This window comes from Siphateles boraxobius, unplaced genomic scaffold, assembly GCF_051911475.1.
Source record: "Siphateles boraxobius isolate OS27281-9 unplaced genomic scaffold, OSU_SipBor_1 48, whole genome shotgun sequence".
NCBI classification, from domain to species: Eukaryota; Metazoa; Chordata; class Actinopteri; order Cypriniformes; family Leuciscidae; genus Siphateles; species Siphateles boraxobius.
Genome location: NW_027509119.1, coordinates 841,666 through 855,824, shown reverse-complemented (window position 1 = coordinate 855,824; position 14,159 = coordinate 841,666). Strand labels below are relative to the sequence as shown.

Sequence of the window (14,159 nt, the reverse complement as noted above, 5' to 3'; positions counted from 1 at the left end):
CAAATAAATAAGACAAAACATTTCCATATTTAGTCCAAATCAGCCACATCGCATTCAGTCTAATCGGTTTATGCATTTCCTGGTATTCAAACCCAAGAAATAAAATCAAATGTTACAATGATGTCATTGTTATTTTCTACATTTTTGAGGCTGAATCAGTGCAAGTCAATGGGAGGATTTTAAACTTTTATCGTAAATTCCCTTCATTGAGTATAAAATAAACTGTAAATATATTGTAAACTTAAAATGATTTACTTAACAAAAACTGATTGGTGTCTATTAAGGTTGAGCTGAAAAAGTAAGAGGAATTTCTATACAGTTCTGCTTTGCAAGTGTGTTAAATATGCATTTTTATATAGGTCACAAAGACAACATTATGTATTGTAGTATATGCATTTCTGGTTACATCAAAGGCAATGTATTTCAAGTAAAGTTTGAGAAACCTTTCAGTGGAAGCTCAGAGAAGGGTCATTTTCAGTAGGTGAATCATTGTACAAAAAATGATTTTTTAAGTCCTCCTTCCCATTGAGCAATGAGGGAAAACTCTCATTCTGAAGTCTGTACCCGCATTGTTCTCCTTATTCAGCTTTGCAAACAACCCAGAATAACTCCTGTACTAAGGTGTGCTTAGAACACAAAGTCCTTTGTTAGGTTAGTCTTCAGTTATGTTGTGATAGTTAATATGAATGTGGTAAATCTTTAGTCAGAGCATATGTGTGCAGGAGATTTGAATTAAACATCCATATCAGAACATTTAGTCCAGTGCCAAGAAATATATCATTTACATCCGCTGGAAATGTCCTTTCAAAGTCAAAGACTTTTAATGTGGTTAAAAGTCAAAGTAAAGTTAAATCTAGCATGTGATGCAATGAAAATGTCATGCTTGCGAAATTGGTGTATGTTAAAGATGTTTCTCCACAAAACAACTTGTTTGGTTTCACTTGATAAAGTACAAAGCCATTTACAATTACTCACTGTAATCGCATACTGTCCAGTACATACTACATTTGTTTTTTGAAAGCTTCACACAAGGGTTAAAAAAGTTTGTGCTACATATAGTGTGTCTGTGTATTACGAATGTAATCTTCACTGTCATTCACAAATTCCCTCCCGTGGCCTCATGGGATAGTAAAGTGTCCATCGAATACACACTTCATAATCCCGTCGAAAGTAGTACTGTGGATACTTTCTGCGAACTGTTTTATAAACACTATGAAATTTCCTCACATACTGTTTTCCACTACTATAGAGTGGATTCAGTGAAGGCTCTGATATACTGCAATAGAAATCGAAGAACGAACTGGTGTGACATAATTGGGAAGAAATCAGGCCAAAGTCTTGTTTCAGGAGTTCGAAACAGCTTAAGGTTCGCTCCGGCTGGTAAACTCCCATTGGTCCGTGTGGTGATGTAATAGGTGGGTGTGGCTCTGAGGCTCCGCCTTCTTTGAGGTTCTTCTGTTCAGTTCGTCGAGGTTAAGACGAGAGTAAAAACATGAACACACTGGAGAGATGCTTTATACTAGAAACCCAAGTTGTATTTCTAATTGAAAGAGACACTGTTTTTTCATGTTTAATACTGTAAAGCTGCTTGCTTTAAAGCTGTAGATTGTATAAAGCTGTATATGATTAAATATGATGTGACTGGAGAGCTGAATTACAGAGCAAACATCCTCATCTCTATGATCAGATGCTTTCTGAACGGCTGTTTTGTCACCGCTGTCATTTTTGTGTTAATTTTGTTATTGAGAGGAAAGAGTCCAGCACATATTCATCTAAACGTATATATTCATATGTCCAGGTTTTCTAGCTATGTGAGCTGTTATGAACGGGATCGAGTCTATCTTTATGAGGGAGTTCTGTCTATCATAGATGTCATGTGTTAACCTAGAAACCTATTTCTGCTCTGGGTTTCCTCAACTTTACCCAGTGTTTATGGTCCTTGGACTTTGCACTAAAGTCCAGCTGTAAAGTGAAAAAAGAAAGCTTGTTAATTCTGTGAAATCCTTCTCCAGGTCGCAGTCACGTTGAGTGTTATGGAAACAGATTAACATTGTGAAAAACAGAGATATACGATCAGATACCAGATTGGCAATCCTCCGAGTGTCTTCATATTTGGGGAAAATAATTGTTGGAAGTGAAAGTGAAGTCTGCCAACAAACCCATATTCAATGTTTGTTATGTGGTCGGGAATGTGGAAATTGAACTCATAATTTTTGTTTTTGCATGTTTGTTTCAAACTTTTTTTTTGAATGCATTTCGTACTGAATTCGTCATGAGCGGGAAATTCTAACCCTTCCAGAAATGCACAAACACGGGCACATTAAACCATGAGACTGCAGTTGAGTTTACACAGGCAAGCCAGACACTAATAGCATTAAAAAAGCCACAGAAATACGGGCCTACTTCTCTGTTAAACCTCTCTAAAGTTGCCGTGTAAGTAATTGCGTTTCTGCTTGTGTTACAGAACACATTCTCCAGTGTGTTTCACATGGAACATGAGGAGCTTGGAGGATCCGTGGACTTCCCAAACAGGTGGGGTTTTCATAAAAATTACTGTTATGTAATGCAAGGCAAAGTGCCAGGAATGCTCAATACAAGTTCAGCAATATGGAGTTTAGACTATAGACTTCAGCTCCAAAACACCTGCCTTGAGGTTTCTAATGTAATATCTTTTTTGTTATTTGAATATGATGCTTGAGGTTCACTTATACTGATCTCTTATAGGTAAATCAACTCACACTCATGCAAACGAACCCTTTAAAGTCCCCCTGTGGTGAAAATCCATCCATCCATGTGGTGTTTTTAAGATGCTTTAAGACAAACCATGTGTAAATTCATAAGTCGACAGCATTGCTGAGTATTTTCTCCTTAAAACTGCAGTGAACCAAAGACAGTCTCAAACACAGTGTTTGAAATCGCTGGTGTTTCTGACGTCACAAACTACCCTGTAACCAATCAGATCCACGTGTGGTCGTCAACGAGCGGATCTCTGAGTGAGTGAGTGAGTGGAGGCGGGGCTCATTTGCATATTTATAGAAACATGTATACTAAATGAGGCAAGGTGTTGAGTTACATTCAAGATATTTTAAGGAAATATTCAAGGAAGAAAACATTTAAAAATTAAATTTTGGTGATCAAAAATTTGTTTTAGAGGATACATTTATTGACCAGAGGGGGACTTTAAACAATTCATGAATCGGACATCCTTGTATATTTCATGAAACGACAAAGAGCTTTAAGCTAGACGTCAAGATTTTCAGTGATTTTCATATTCTCTTCCTCACATAAAGCTTTGTCTTTAAGGGTGTGTTCACACTTGGCGGGATTGGTTGGATTAAAGCGAACTGTAAGTGCGGCTCATTTCAATAAGTGTGAACGCTGCCATACGAACCAAACAAGCCGAAACTCTGCAAAGATGGATCTCCGCTTCGCTCACCGAAAAAACTCTGGTGCGGTTCGACTGAAATATGGCCGCAATACGGACCAAACACATCTAAACCAACCCAAAACAGGATGTGATGTCATAAGATGTGTGAACGCTCAAGTTCTTCCCTTCACAGTCGGGATGTTAAAAAGACTATGTAATAAAAGACTTGCAATATAACGTTTAAGACCACGTTCATGCAGCTTTTTTTCTGTCATTTTGGAGCACATGACAGTTCGGTCAGAACTGCGCGCCTCCTCGCAGCAGATCTTCCTTTGTGTTCAACAGAGGAATTCCTGCCGCTAATTTGGACTCATTTACACATTTTATAACCTTTTCATGAGTTCTTAACTGGTCAAAATACCATTCCCAGGCAACAACATAGTGTCGCCCCAAATCCGGGCCACATCTGGGCCATGTGGAACCCATGTGTGTCAGATCCGGGCCACAACTGGGCCATGTGGAACCCATGTGTGCCAGATCCGGGCCACATCTGGGCCATGTGGAACCCATGTGTGCCAGATCCGGGCCACATCTGGGCCGTGTGGAACCCATGGTTGCCAGATCCGGGCCACATCTGGGCCATGTGGAACCCATGTGTGCCAGATCCGGGCCACATCTGGGCCGTGTGGAACCCATGTGTGCCAGATCCGGGCCACATCTGGGACGTGTGGAACACATCTATGCCAGATCCGGGCCACATCTGGGCTGTGTGGAACCCATGTGTGCCAGATCCGGGCCACATCCGGGCCACATCTGGGCCATGTGGAACCCATGTGTGCCAGATCTGGGCCACGTGGAACCCATGTTATAAGCAGGAGCGCTTAATCATGTCTTGATGTTTTTTACAGGGAATGTGACGTCAACAAGATTAACTACATTTACGCTCAGTATGTCAGGAACAGTATGGAGTCGCTGAACATCACCGATGTCACCGAAGACCAGCGATTTCCATGGACTGTGAGTGTGCAGTGAATTTCCATAGCGTCATCCCGATGTTTCTGGGATTTCACTAAAAACTGCCTCTTTTCCCCAAAGCTGCTTGAATTTTAAACTTTGCAATTGCATTTGTTTTTTTCCCCTCATTACTTTTTACGAAGAGTGAAAATCTAGAGTCCTCGAACGGTCAAATCAAAAGTCTTCTCTGCACGCCAATCAGGAATGGGAAGAAAGATAAAGTGATAGGTATGTGTCTTTTCAAAATTTCCACAATCTGAGCTATTAGTCAACATCGTTCCTAAAATGATCAAGAGCATTTATTAGTGGTGCTACTAAGACAAACATTGAGATTACTATTGCTCATATGATGCTTAAGCACCCCAATAAATGACGCCTCAAATTGTGAAAGTAGATGAAAGCATAAAAGAAAAGAAAATTAGTGAAAACAAAATATCATCTGATGGTGTTTTTTTTTCACTTGCAGCTTAGACACTTCTCATTTTTTTCTTCTAAAAGCATAAAAATATAGTTTATGATTGGGTTTAAGTCCGCACCATTTCTCATGCATTTTTACCTGACATCATTAAGTTTCTAAACAATGATCACCATTGTGATGCTGGTCGAGTTCAAGTGCAATATAAACCGTATAATAATTAAAGTCTGAATTGGTTAGAATAATTTAGCATGTCATCTTCTTTAAGGGTTTATGTCGTATTTTGTATAGTCTCATTGAGCCAATCGTGATGAAAATAAATCTTTTTTTAATTGATTGCTTTAACTCCTTTTATCTAGACGTACAATAGAGGTTAATTAAGTTTCTGACCGCTGATAAACCACTAATGATCTCAGCCTTAAAGAATAATGGAACATTAAAATGTAATTTATTCAGACTCATTTATTCCAAACCTGTATGAACTTCTTTCTTTCATGCATCACAAAAAGTGAATTTATAAAGAAAGTGCTGGACCCTTTTACCATGTAATAAAGTAAACGGAGACCTGTATAAAATTACAAAAAATACCATAAAAGTATCTCAAAAGCAGCCCATATATGCCATGTTTCAAGTTTATTCTTTAGAAAATCCCCTTTTGTGTTACATGGAGAAAGGAAAGTCATATACAATAGGTCAAAATATATACAGAAATATATGTATTTTGTGCTAAATATTGACATATAAGTATTTTGGCCTCTGAATGCAGGTGTTTGCCAGTTGGTGAATAAGATGGATGACGCTTCAGGAGAAGTCAAAGCCTTTAATAGGAACGATGAGCAGTTTCTCGAGGCCTTTGCTATCTTTTGTGGACTGGGCATCCAGAACACACAGATGTACGAAGCCGTGGAAAGAGCGATGGCCAAGCAAGAGGTCACACTTGAGGTGAGTCTGATTTTAGACATTTCAATCATTTCATTCCATGTTTCTGCCATGGAATAAAAAAAAATTCAATTTTATCTGACTCTATTTCTCAGAATCCCACGTTTATATCCCGCAAATCAGACTTTATAACTCGCAATTGGAAGAAAAAAAGTCTGAATTCTTCAGTACATATCATATGTTGTTTTTTTTTGGGGTGTTTAGAATAATAGTTTCCATCCACCCTCCTTAATATTATATTGTGACGGACCGCAAAGTTGCTGAACAACAAATATGATGTCATTAATTTGTTGGTGGTATTACAGGTTTTTTTACAATACAATTTCTCAATACTTACATCACTTAAACACATTGAGCACAACAGAAATCTATACGTGAGCTAAACTGTGAATGATTTATCATTGTTTTGGCACAAAATGCATTCAATGCAAATGACACGAATTCTGTTCTCAGTCAGACACAAACACCACTGAAATATTATATACAGTACAGGCCAAAAGTGGGATATTTGTATTTAATGACCCCACAAGTTTGATTAAACCATCAAAATATGAGGAAAATATTTTAAATATGAGGGGAGAACAAAACACTAAACTTGGTTAAGATGTATATACAGTATGTATATATATATATATATGACAAACCTATTTGCCAAAAAAAGTCAAACTACAATTTACTATGCAAAAAAAGAAATGCATGGAAAAATCAAAAGCTGTCAGGAAAAAGCATTGCCTACAAGATAATCATTATTAATATTTGATTGGTTCTCTCTTGTTTTTGCACGTTCATAATACGTTGCACAATATGCTTACAAAATCTACAACAAATATTTAATAATATTTGAATAAAGGGTGAAGATGTCAAAAGTACAAAAAATAATAAAAAGTGAATAAGGCGGCAATTTGCTACATTTCTACAGTAATACCATATTGAAATATATTCTGAGACAATGAGACAAAATAATTTTAGTTTTTTGGAACAGTTTTCAACGGTAAAAGTTCATCACTTCAGCACTCATCACTTTTTTGCACAGCCGTCCAATCACAGTGGAGGAGGGGCGGGACTAATGCCACACTGACCAATCAGCACGTCCTGCAACAGACGACGACAAACAACTGAACAAAGTCATTTAAAAAACAAAAGCCAGAGCAAATACTGTACATTGTGTCAACAATTGTATACTTAGAAACACACTTTATCTGCGAAATCAGATACTAGTAACTGAAAAACTGAAGAATAAAGAAAAAAAAGTGCCTTGCTGGCTAAAAACGCACAGCCTAAATGTTTTAACTTTTTTGTCAGTTCGATCAAATAATGAGTCAAGAGAGAAATGCGATACAAATGTGTTTGATTACTTCCAGTCCGTCCGTTACACTGGAGATTAATTAAACGGCACTACGTTGTTGAAGACATACTGTAAAATTGCATTGTCAAGTGAAGTCAGCTTCATTTATACAGCGTATTTAACAATATAGATTGCTTCAAAGCAGCTTTACAGTGATAATAGGAAATTACAGTAACAGAACATGTGTGAACCTTATCCCATTAACATCCCATGCCTGTGTGTGTGTGTGTGTGTGTGTGTGTGTGTTTCTGCAGGTTCTCTCTTATCATGCGTCGGCTGAAGAGGAAGAGACGCGGGCGCTCCAGGTATCGGCGGTAAATTGCAATTTATCATTATATCATATTAAAATGTGCTTTCATCATTTTGAATGTGCCATTTACAAACAACTGGAGGCATAAGCCATGTTCAATGCCAGTGTGAAATAGCCAATAAACACATTATACTATCCCCTTAATAATGTTGGGTTAAAAATAACCCAATAAGCATCCCAACTATGGGTTGGTAAAGCTCCTTTTCAACTGTGGATTATTTTAATTTTACAATACAGTAGAATCACATATATGATGTGCAAATTGCTGTATATCAGCATTCTCTTTTTTATTATTTATTTTGGGGAAGGATGCCAGTTAATTCATTTTATTTTATATAGCGCCTTTAAAAGTTGTATCTCAAAGCGCTTTACAGAAAAGATACATTAAGTAAATAAAAATAAAAACTAAATAAATAGAGTCATACAATCCAAAATCATTTGAAAGACATGGAGAGAAAAAAATTAAAATAATAATAATAATATTCACATATATGCTAGCCGGAGATAAAAGTTTTTAAGAGAAGATTTAGAAACACTAAAAGATTCTGCATGTGTAATCTCAGTGGGAGGGAATTACACAGTTTTAAAGCTAAAGAAGAAAACCCCAGAACCGTGTGTTATTCTACAGTGAGTTTGTGAAGGAAGCTTCAGACTCCCGGTGGGAATGTCCCAGAAGCAGTTGCTTGGACACAGCGTATGGAAAACTGATTACGACTGTTAGAATAATCAGGGAATTAAACGCAGACAGAGGCAGAATTTCTGCTTCAATTGAGAGTTATTGAGAGTTAATTACACCAATTACTCTTATGATGCGAAGGTCAGCTTGCAGATTTAGCATTATTTGTGTAATTCATAAAGCATGTAAAAACAGCTGAAGATATGCTTCATTTTGAGGATGATGGAATAGGATGTTAACCCCTATTTATTTGGGATCCCCAGATGCTTTAAAAGTCTTGAATTTTGTTTTGGCGTCCTCTATAACAGGTTTACATTCATCAAAGGTCAAAAACAGTTTAATTTTCTCATAATGTACATAAGATGATCAGCTCTTTTCTCTCAGTGTCTGAAACGGTTTGTTGGAAGACTCAGTCTCTCTAAGCTCCGCCTCTCTGAGAGCTTCTTCTGCTGTGATTGGTCAGAAAGCAAACGCTCATTATCATATCTGAATGTCAGGTCTTGATACAGCGATACGAACAGTAACGATGGCGTGGGTTTTACCGTATCAATCTCATCAAAGTGGATTTGCTTTGTCAGCAGAAAACAGCGTCTTCTCGAACACGAACAACACGGACCAAACTCACCAGTCTCAGATAAACTACAGCGTTTAAGGGCGGAGCTAAGAGACGCTGCTCAGCCAATCAACACCACAGGCTGGAATTATGCAAATTAGCTACAAACCTACGTGGATTACGCAGGAAGTAAGACTGGAATTACTGACGACTCGTTTCAGGAGTTCAGAATTTATTCTTCTGGAAGAAAATAACTTTATTTGTCATTTAGCATTTAAGGGTCATGCAATTAAATAAAAGTTTCTGAGATTTGAACAGAGTTATGCATGTTGATCATCATAGAAGACAATGTTACCATCCGTTAGTTTTAATTGTAGAAGAACACTAGATAAGACGCCTCTATTAAACTCGACAGCACGCGTTGAATCCTACGACAGGCGCTCTCTTCAAGTTCTCTTCAATAGATCCCGAGTTTTGGACACAAGCTTGATTCCTCCACACAGTGGCCCTCATTTATCATTCTTGCGTAGAAACGGGCGTATATATTGGTGTAAGATTATGCTTACACTCCTCTCACTGCCTGATTTATGAAGCTGTGCGTACCTTTGTAATCCAGGTGTACGCAATGCCTGCCCTTGATAAATGCCGCGGCTGAAAACGATCGTCATTAGAATAACACGCCCCTATATATTCAAGTCTCCGCTTCCCCCACGCCCTCATTTTACACCATCGACACACGGAAGACGGCATAGAGGAGACACTTCTCTGGAGATCGAGACCATCACCATCATCAAAAATTATTATTAAATCAAACAACAATATTGTTGATGATAAATTCAAAGTTAATTGTATTTTTTTTTTCAAAACGCTATAAATCCATCCATTTTTTGTCTAAAAAAACAACAAGAGAACATGCAACATATAATCAGGGACTCATACTATAAATTAATATAAATTAAGTAAGTGCAACTGCATGAAATAAATAAAAGCCAAACAAAATAAATAGTAATATTAATTAAATAGTAAAAATAAAATAAATATTTCCAATGTCACGTTCCAATATTGTCCACCACATAAAACAAATAATTTAAAAATAACACACAAATACAGTCCTTAAATACAACAATGTTAAAAATACATTCAAATCATTTAGTAACACATTTAGGCTAATAGTAATTCGTGCCGAACTTAAAAAAAGTAATGATAACAATATTCAGGCCTACTATTAGGCTACGGTTGTAGCCATTAACTAAGTGCATTTAGTTTCATATTTGTTAAAAAAATAATAATGTTATTTTTTCTCCATCTATGTTGATTATGAAAAGTGAACATAGGGTAAGATAGGATGCGCAATATATCGGGAGACATGCTCAGACATGATTTTGGCCACTTAATTAAGTTTTGTTTTGTAGAAAGCCTTTCTTTAAAGTGAATTTCGTTTTGTATAAATTGTATCTTAATTTTAATATTTTTTTTCATCAACCAATTGCCTGGATTTAATAAATAAGAAGCAAATAGCAGACAATATAATCATGAGTCATGACATGGAGGCGCGAGTGCGGTCCCTTGCATTGCACGTGAACTGGAGCGCACCTCATCACAAATTAACCGAAACTCAGTATGTGCCTCACAGACGTGAGAAATATATCTATAAAGAAAGCTTGAAATGTCTTTAAACGAAACAATTATAAACGAAAAGAAATAGGCTGCTGTCTCTATAGGCGCGTTCACTACGGAGATGGTGATCATCAATTTCATCTTTGCAGACACAACACTAGTTTATTAATAGAAATAAAATACAAATTTATTTTTAAAAATGGCGTTTATCGCGTTTTGGAAAAGAGCTCCTCATATCTTTTAGTTTGTCAGTGCGTTTTGTGGTGTTAGGAATTGTTTTTCTGCGCATTTCCGCACTTACTCAAAACGTGCGTACATGTACACCACCTCCTGACCTGGCGTAGGATTTGAGCGTGCCGTACGCCAACGTCCATATTGATAAATATCAAAGTCACCGTGGTTTTGGGAAATTTGGTGTACGCAGTTTGAGGGCCAGTGAGTGTAACCGAACAAACGGCTTATGATAACACCGCAAACTAAGCCTCTAAAGTTATTAAAGATGCAACAGCGCATTCATATATATTTATTTCTTGGCAGAGTACAAATGTGTAATGGTAAATTGCAGCGTGGATTTTTGGGAAGCTTAAATGCTGGAAAAGTAGCCAAAAACTCATTGCATAGAGTGAAAAGATCCAAATAGACAAAAATGAGGGGGGGAAAAAGCATGCATACTCTAATAATGAAAAAGAAAGACTAAATGCGAGATTAAAACCAGTGCTTTACTGAGAAATGCCAAACCCCTGCAGGCTTTGAGGAAGGTCATGTGATTGAACCGTTTGCCATTTCTCAGTAAAGCACTGGCTTTTATCTCGCATTTAGAGTCTTTCTTTTTCATTAGTAGAGTATGCATGTTTTGTTTTGTTTTTTGCATTTTTGTCTATTTGGCTCATTGCTTTAGTGTACAGAAATGTGAAAAGGCTCAATTGCAGGGGGATTTTGTGTCTTTGCATTGAAGCGATGTGCAGATCTTGAAATGTTTCGGAAAGGTCTGGAAAAAATATTAAATTGCAAGTCCTGATGCCTGCAGATAGCATGTGAATATTAATACCTGAACTGTAGTTGACTATATGAAAGTTATGTTATCCCTGCTGGATATTCTGCTTTCTGTTTTCTTACTGAAGCACGTAGAATCAACATGATTTATGGACTCTGCATTATGCAATGGTTATGGTTTTCAAAAGAGCAGATCATTGATTATTAATGCCTGTCAGACAGTGATCTCTTCGCTTGCAGTTTGAATGTACATTTCCTGAAGAAAATGTGAGTGGTGCTTGCAGTGGCAAAACTCGCCAGTCGGTTGCTAGAGTGATTGCATGCGAGCCAACAAACATGTCTGTACGATGTTCTGGTGCTGAGATGTGGCTTATTCATGTTGTTCAGGTGGTTGCTAGGGTGCTCTGGGTAGTTGCTAGGGTATTCTGGGTGGTTGCTATGGTGTTGCCTGGCGGTTGCTAGGGTATTCTGGATGGTTACTAGGGTGTTCTGAGTGTTTGCTATGGTGTTGCTAGGTGGTTGCTAAGGTATTCTGGGCTGTTTCTAAGCAGTTGCTAGGGTATTCTGGGTGGTTGGTAGGACGTTGTTAGGGTGTTCTGGGTGGTTACTAGGGGGTTCTGGGTGATTGCTCTGGTGTTGCTAGGCGGTTGCTAGGGTATTCTGGGTGGTTGCTAGGGCATTTCTGAGCGGCTGCTAGGGTGTTCAGGGTGGTTGCTATGGTATTTTTGGTGGTTGCTATGGTGTTACTAGGTGGTTGGTAGTTGTCACAGATGGTTATTATGAAGTTTTTATAGAGTTCTAAAAATCTATCTTAAGTTATTGTGATTGTTGAGATGATGTGTATCCACAGGCCGCCACGATCCCCTCGGCTCAATCTCTCAGACTGATGGACTTCAGCTTCAGTGATTTCGACCTGTCGGACGCTGACACGACTCAAGCAACCATACGCATGTTTGTGGACCTCAAGCTTGTGCAGAACTTTCAGATGAAGTACAAGGTACCCATCAGAAAAATAATGATTTTTCATATTATTATAGTTTGATGTAGGAAGGCGTTCTATAACTGATCATATTATTATATAAAATGGATGCAAAGCAGATGAATAGGCCGAAAATGATTTCTACACTGCAAAAAGTGCTTTTCTTACTCAGTATTTTTGTCTTGTTTCCAGTCCAAATATCTAAAAATTCTTAAATCAAGATGGATTTACTAAAGTAGTAAAATGCTATAAGAAATTATATCTTGTTTTCTGGGGGGAAAAATCAATCAAAATGAAACTTAAAACAAGCAAAATTATCTGCCAATGGGGTAAAAAAAAACTTAATTTTAAAAAAAAAAGGACCAAATTTAGGCTTTAAAAATTATCTACATTTTTTTTAAGCGAGTGCATAACCAGCCAGTGTTCAACACTCTCTGCTTGCCGTAGCTCGACTCTAAACGGTCAGCTTGTAATAATGTGTGTAACTCCAGTGGCACTGTGGATTTCGGCTGTAGATTCGAGCATGTGTTTGTGTCATTACGTCACATCTACACATAAAGAAGAGTCTCGGCTAGTAGATACGAGTGTGAGGCTGTTTTATAGCCTTTTCTCACAGCACTTGATATATAAGTAAACGTATCAATTTGATGGCGGATCCAGAAAGATTCAAACGACGATCACCAACTGGAGATTCACCCGCTGTAAAATACAAAAGTCTTCGGACTTCGGAGTGGCTACAGAAGAAAAGAGATTAACCGGCCCGTGCGGAAACGAGGATAATATTGGAAGTTATTTTTAAAATATACGCAGAGACGGCTTTTTTTCTGACTATTATAAATTAGATTGCACAGAAATCGAAACTGAACTACAGGTATCCCTAATAAACATTAAATGTAGTCACGCAATGCTGATGTTGTTAGCATTAACAATTTGAGAACAAAGTATAATTTGCACGGTTTGATACTGGTTCAGACACGGAAGCCCTGAACCGCAACGTAAAAACAAAAAAATTTATAGCATTTCGACTTTAATCTTGAAATATTTCGACTTTATTCTCTCAATATTTTGACTTTAATCTCGAAATATTTTGACTTTATTCTTGAAATATTTTGACTTTATTCTTGAAATATTTTGACTTTAACTCGAAATATTTTGACTTTATTCTTGAAATATTTTGACTTTATTCTTGAAATATTTTGACTTTATTCTTGAAATATTTTGACTTTATTCTTGAAATATTTCGACTTTATTCTCTCAATATTTTGACTTTAATCTCGAAATATTTTGACTTTATTCTTGAAATATTTTGACTTTAATCTCGAAATATTTTGACTTTATTCTTGAAATATTTTGACTTTATTCTTGAAATATTTTGACTTTAATCTCGAAATATTTTGACTTTAATCTTGAAATATTTTTACTTTATTCTTGAAATATTTCGACTTTATTCTCTCATTATTTTGACTTTAATCTCGAAATATTTTGACTTTATTCTTGAAATATTTTGACTTTATTTTTGAAATATTTTGACTTTATTCTTGAAATATTTCAACTTTATTCTCTCAATATTTTGACTTTAATCTCGAAATATTTTGACTTTATTCTTGAAATATTTTGACTTTATTCTTGAAATTTTTGACTTTAATCTCGAAATGCTAGAATTTTTTTTTTTGGGACATTTTCCGGTGAAAATTCTTATGTTGGTCATACTTCCAAACAACACACGTAAAGTTGATAATAACTGCAATTGCAGATTTCTAACAGAGATGGTGACAAAGAGGAAAAACTACGGACTGCAGCTGTACATTTAACAGCTGACAGATATTCAACATAATTAATCTGTGAGACAGTCTAACTTTGATGGACAAACCCAGTGAAATATCAACTGATTTGATAACTCTGTGTCACGTGAAGTCGACAAGAGACGCGGATTCAAATGCAGAGTGATTTA

At 36.8% G+C, this 14,159-nt stretch overlaps 1 protein-coding gene across 4 annotated transcripts in view; it reads left to right on the top strand.

Annotated features, from left to right (window-relative positions):
• The window catches only part of pde5ab (phosphodiesterase 5A, cGMP-specific, b), a 63,986-nt gene that overhangs the window by 36,279 nt on the left and 13,548 nt on the right, over positions 1-14,159 (top strand). For 3 of the 4 annotated variants that reach the window (XM_077201523.1, XM_077201524.1, XM_077201521.1), the window contains exons 7-12: positions 2,465-2,532; positions 4,276-4,384; positions 4,525-4,609; positions 5,563-5,738; positions 7,335-7,394; positions 12,080-12,226. In XM_077201523.1, coding sequence (XP_077057638.1) covers positions 2,465-2,532; positions 4,276-4,384; positions 4,525-4,609; positions 5,563-5,738; positions 7,335-7,394; positions 12,080-12,226 — 645 coding nt within the window. The remainder of the gene's footprint in view (positions 1-2,464; positions 2,533-4,275; positions 4,385-4,524; positions 4,610-5,562; positions 5,739-7,334; positions 7,395-12,079; positions 12,227-14,159) is intronic. The other variant, XM_077201522.1, reaches the window with a different exon arrangement.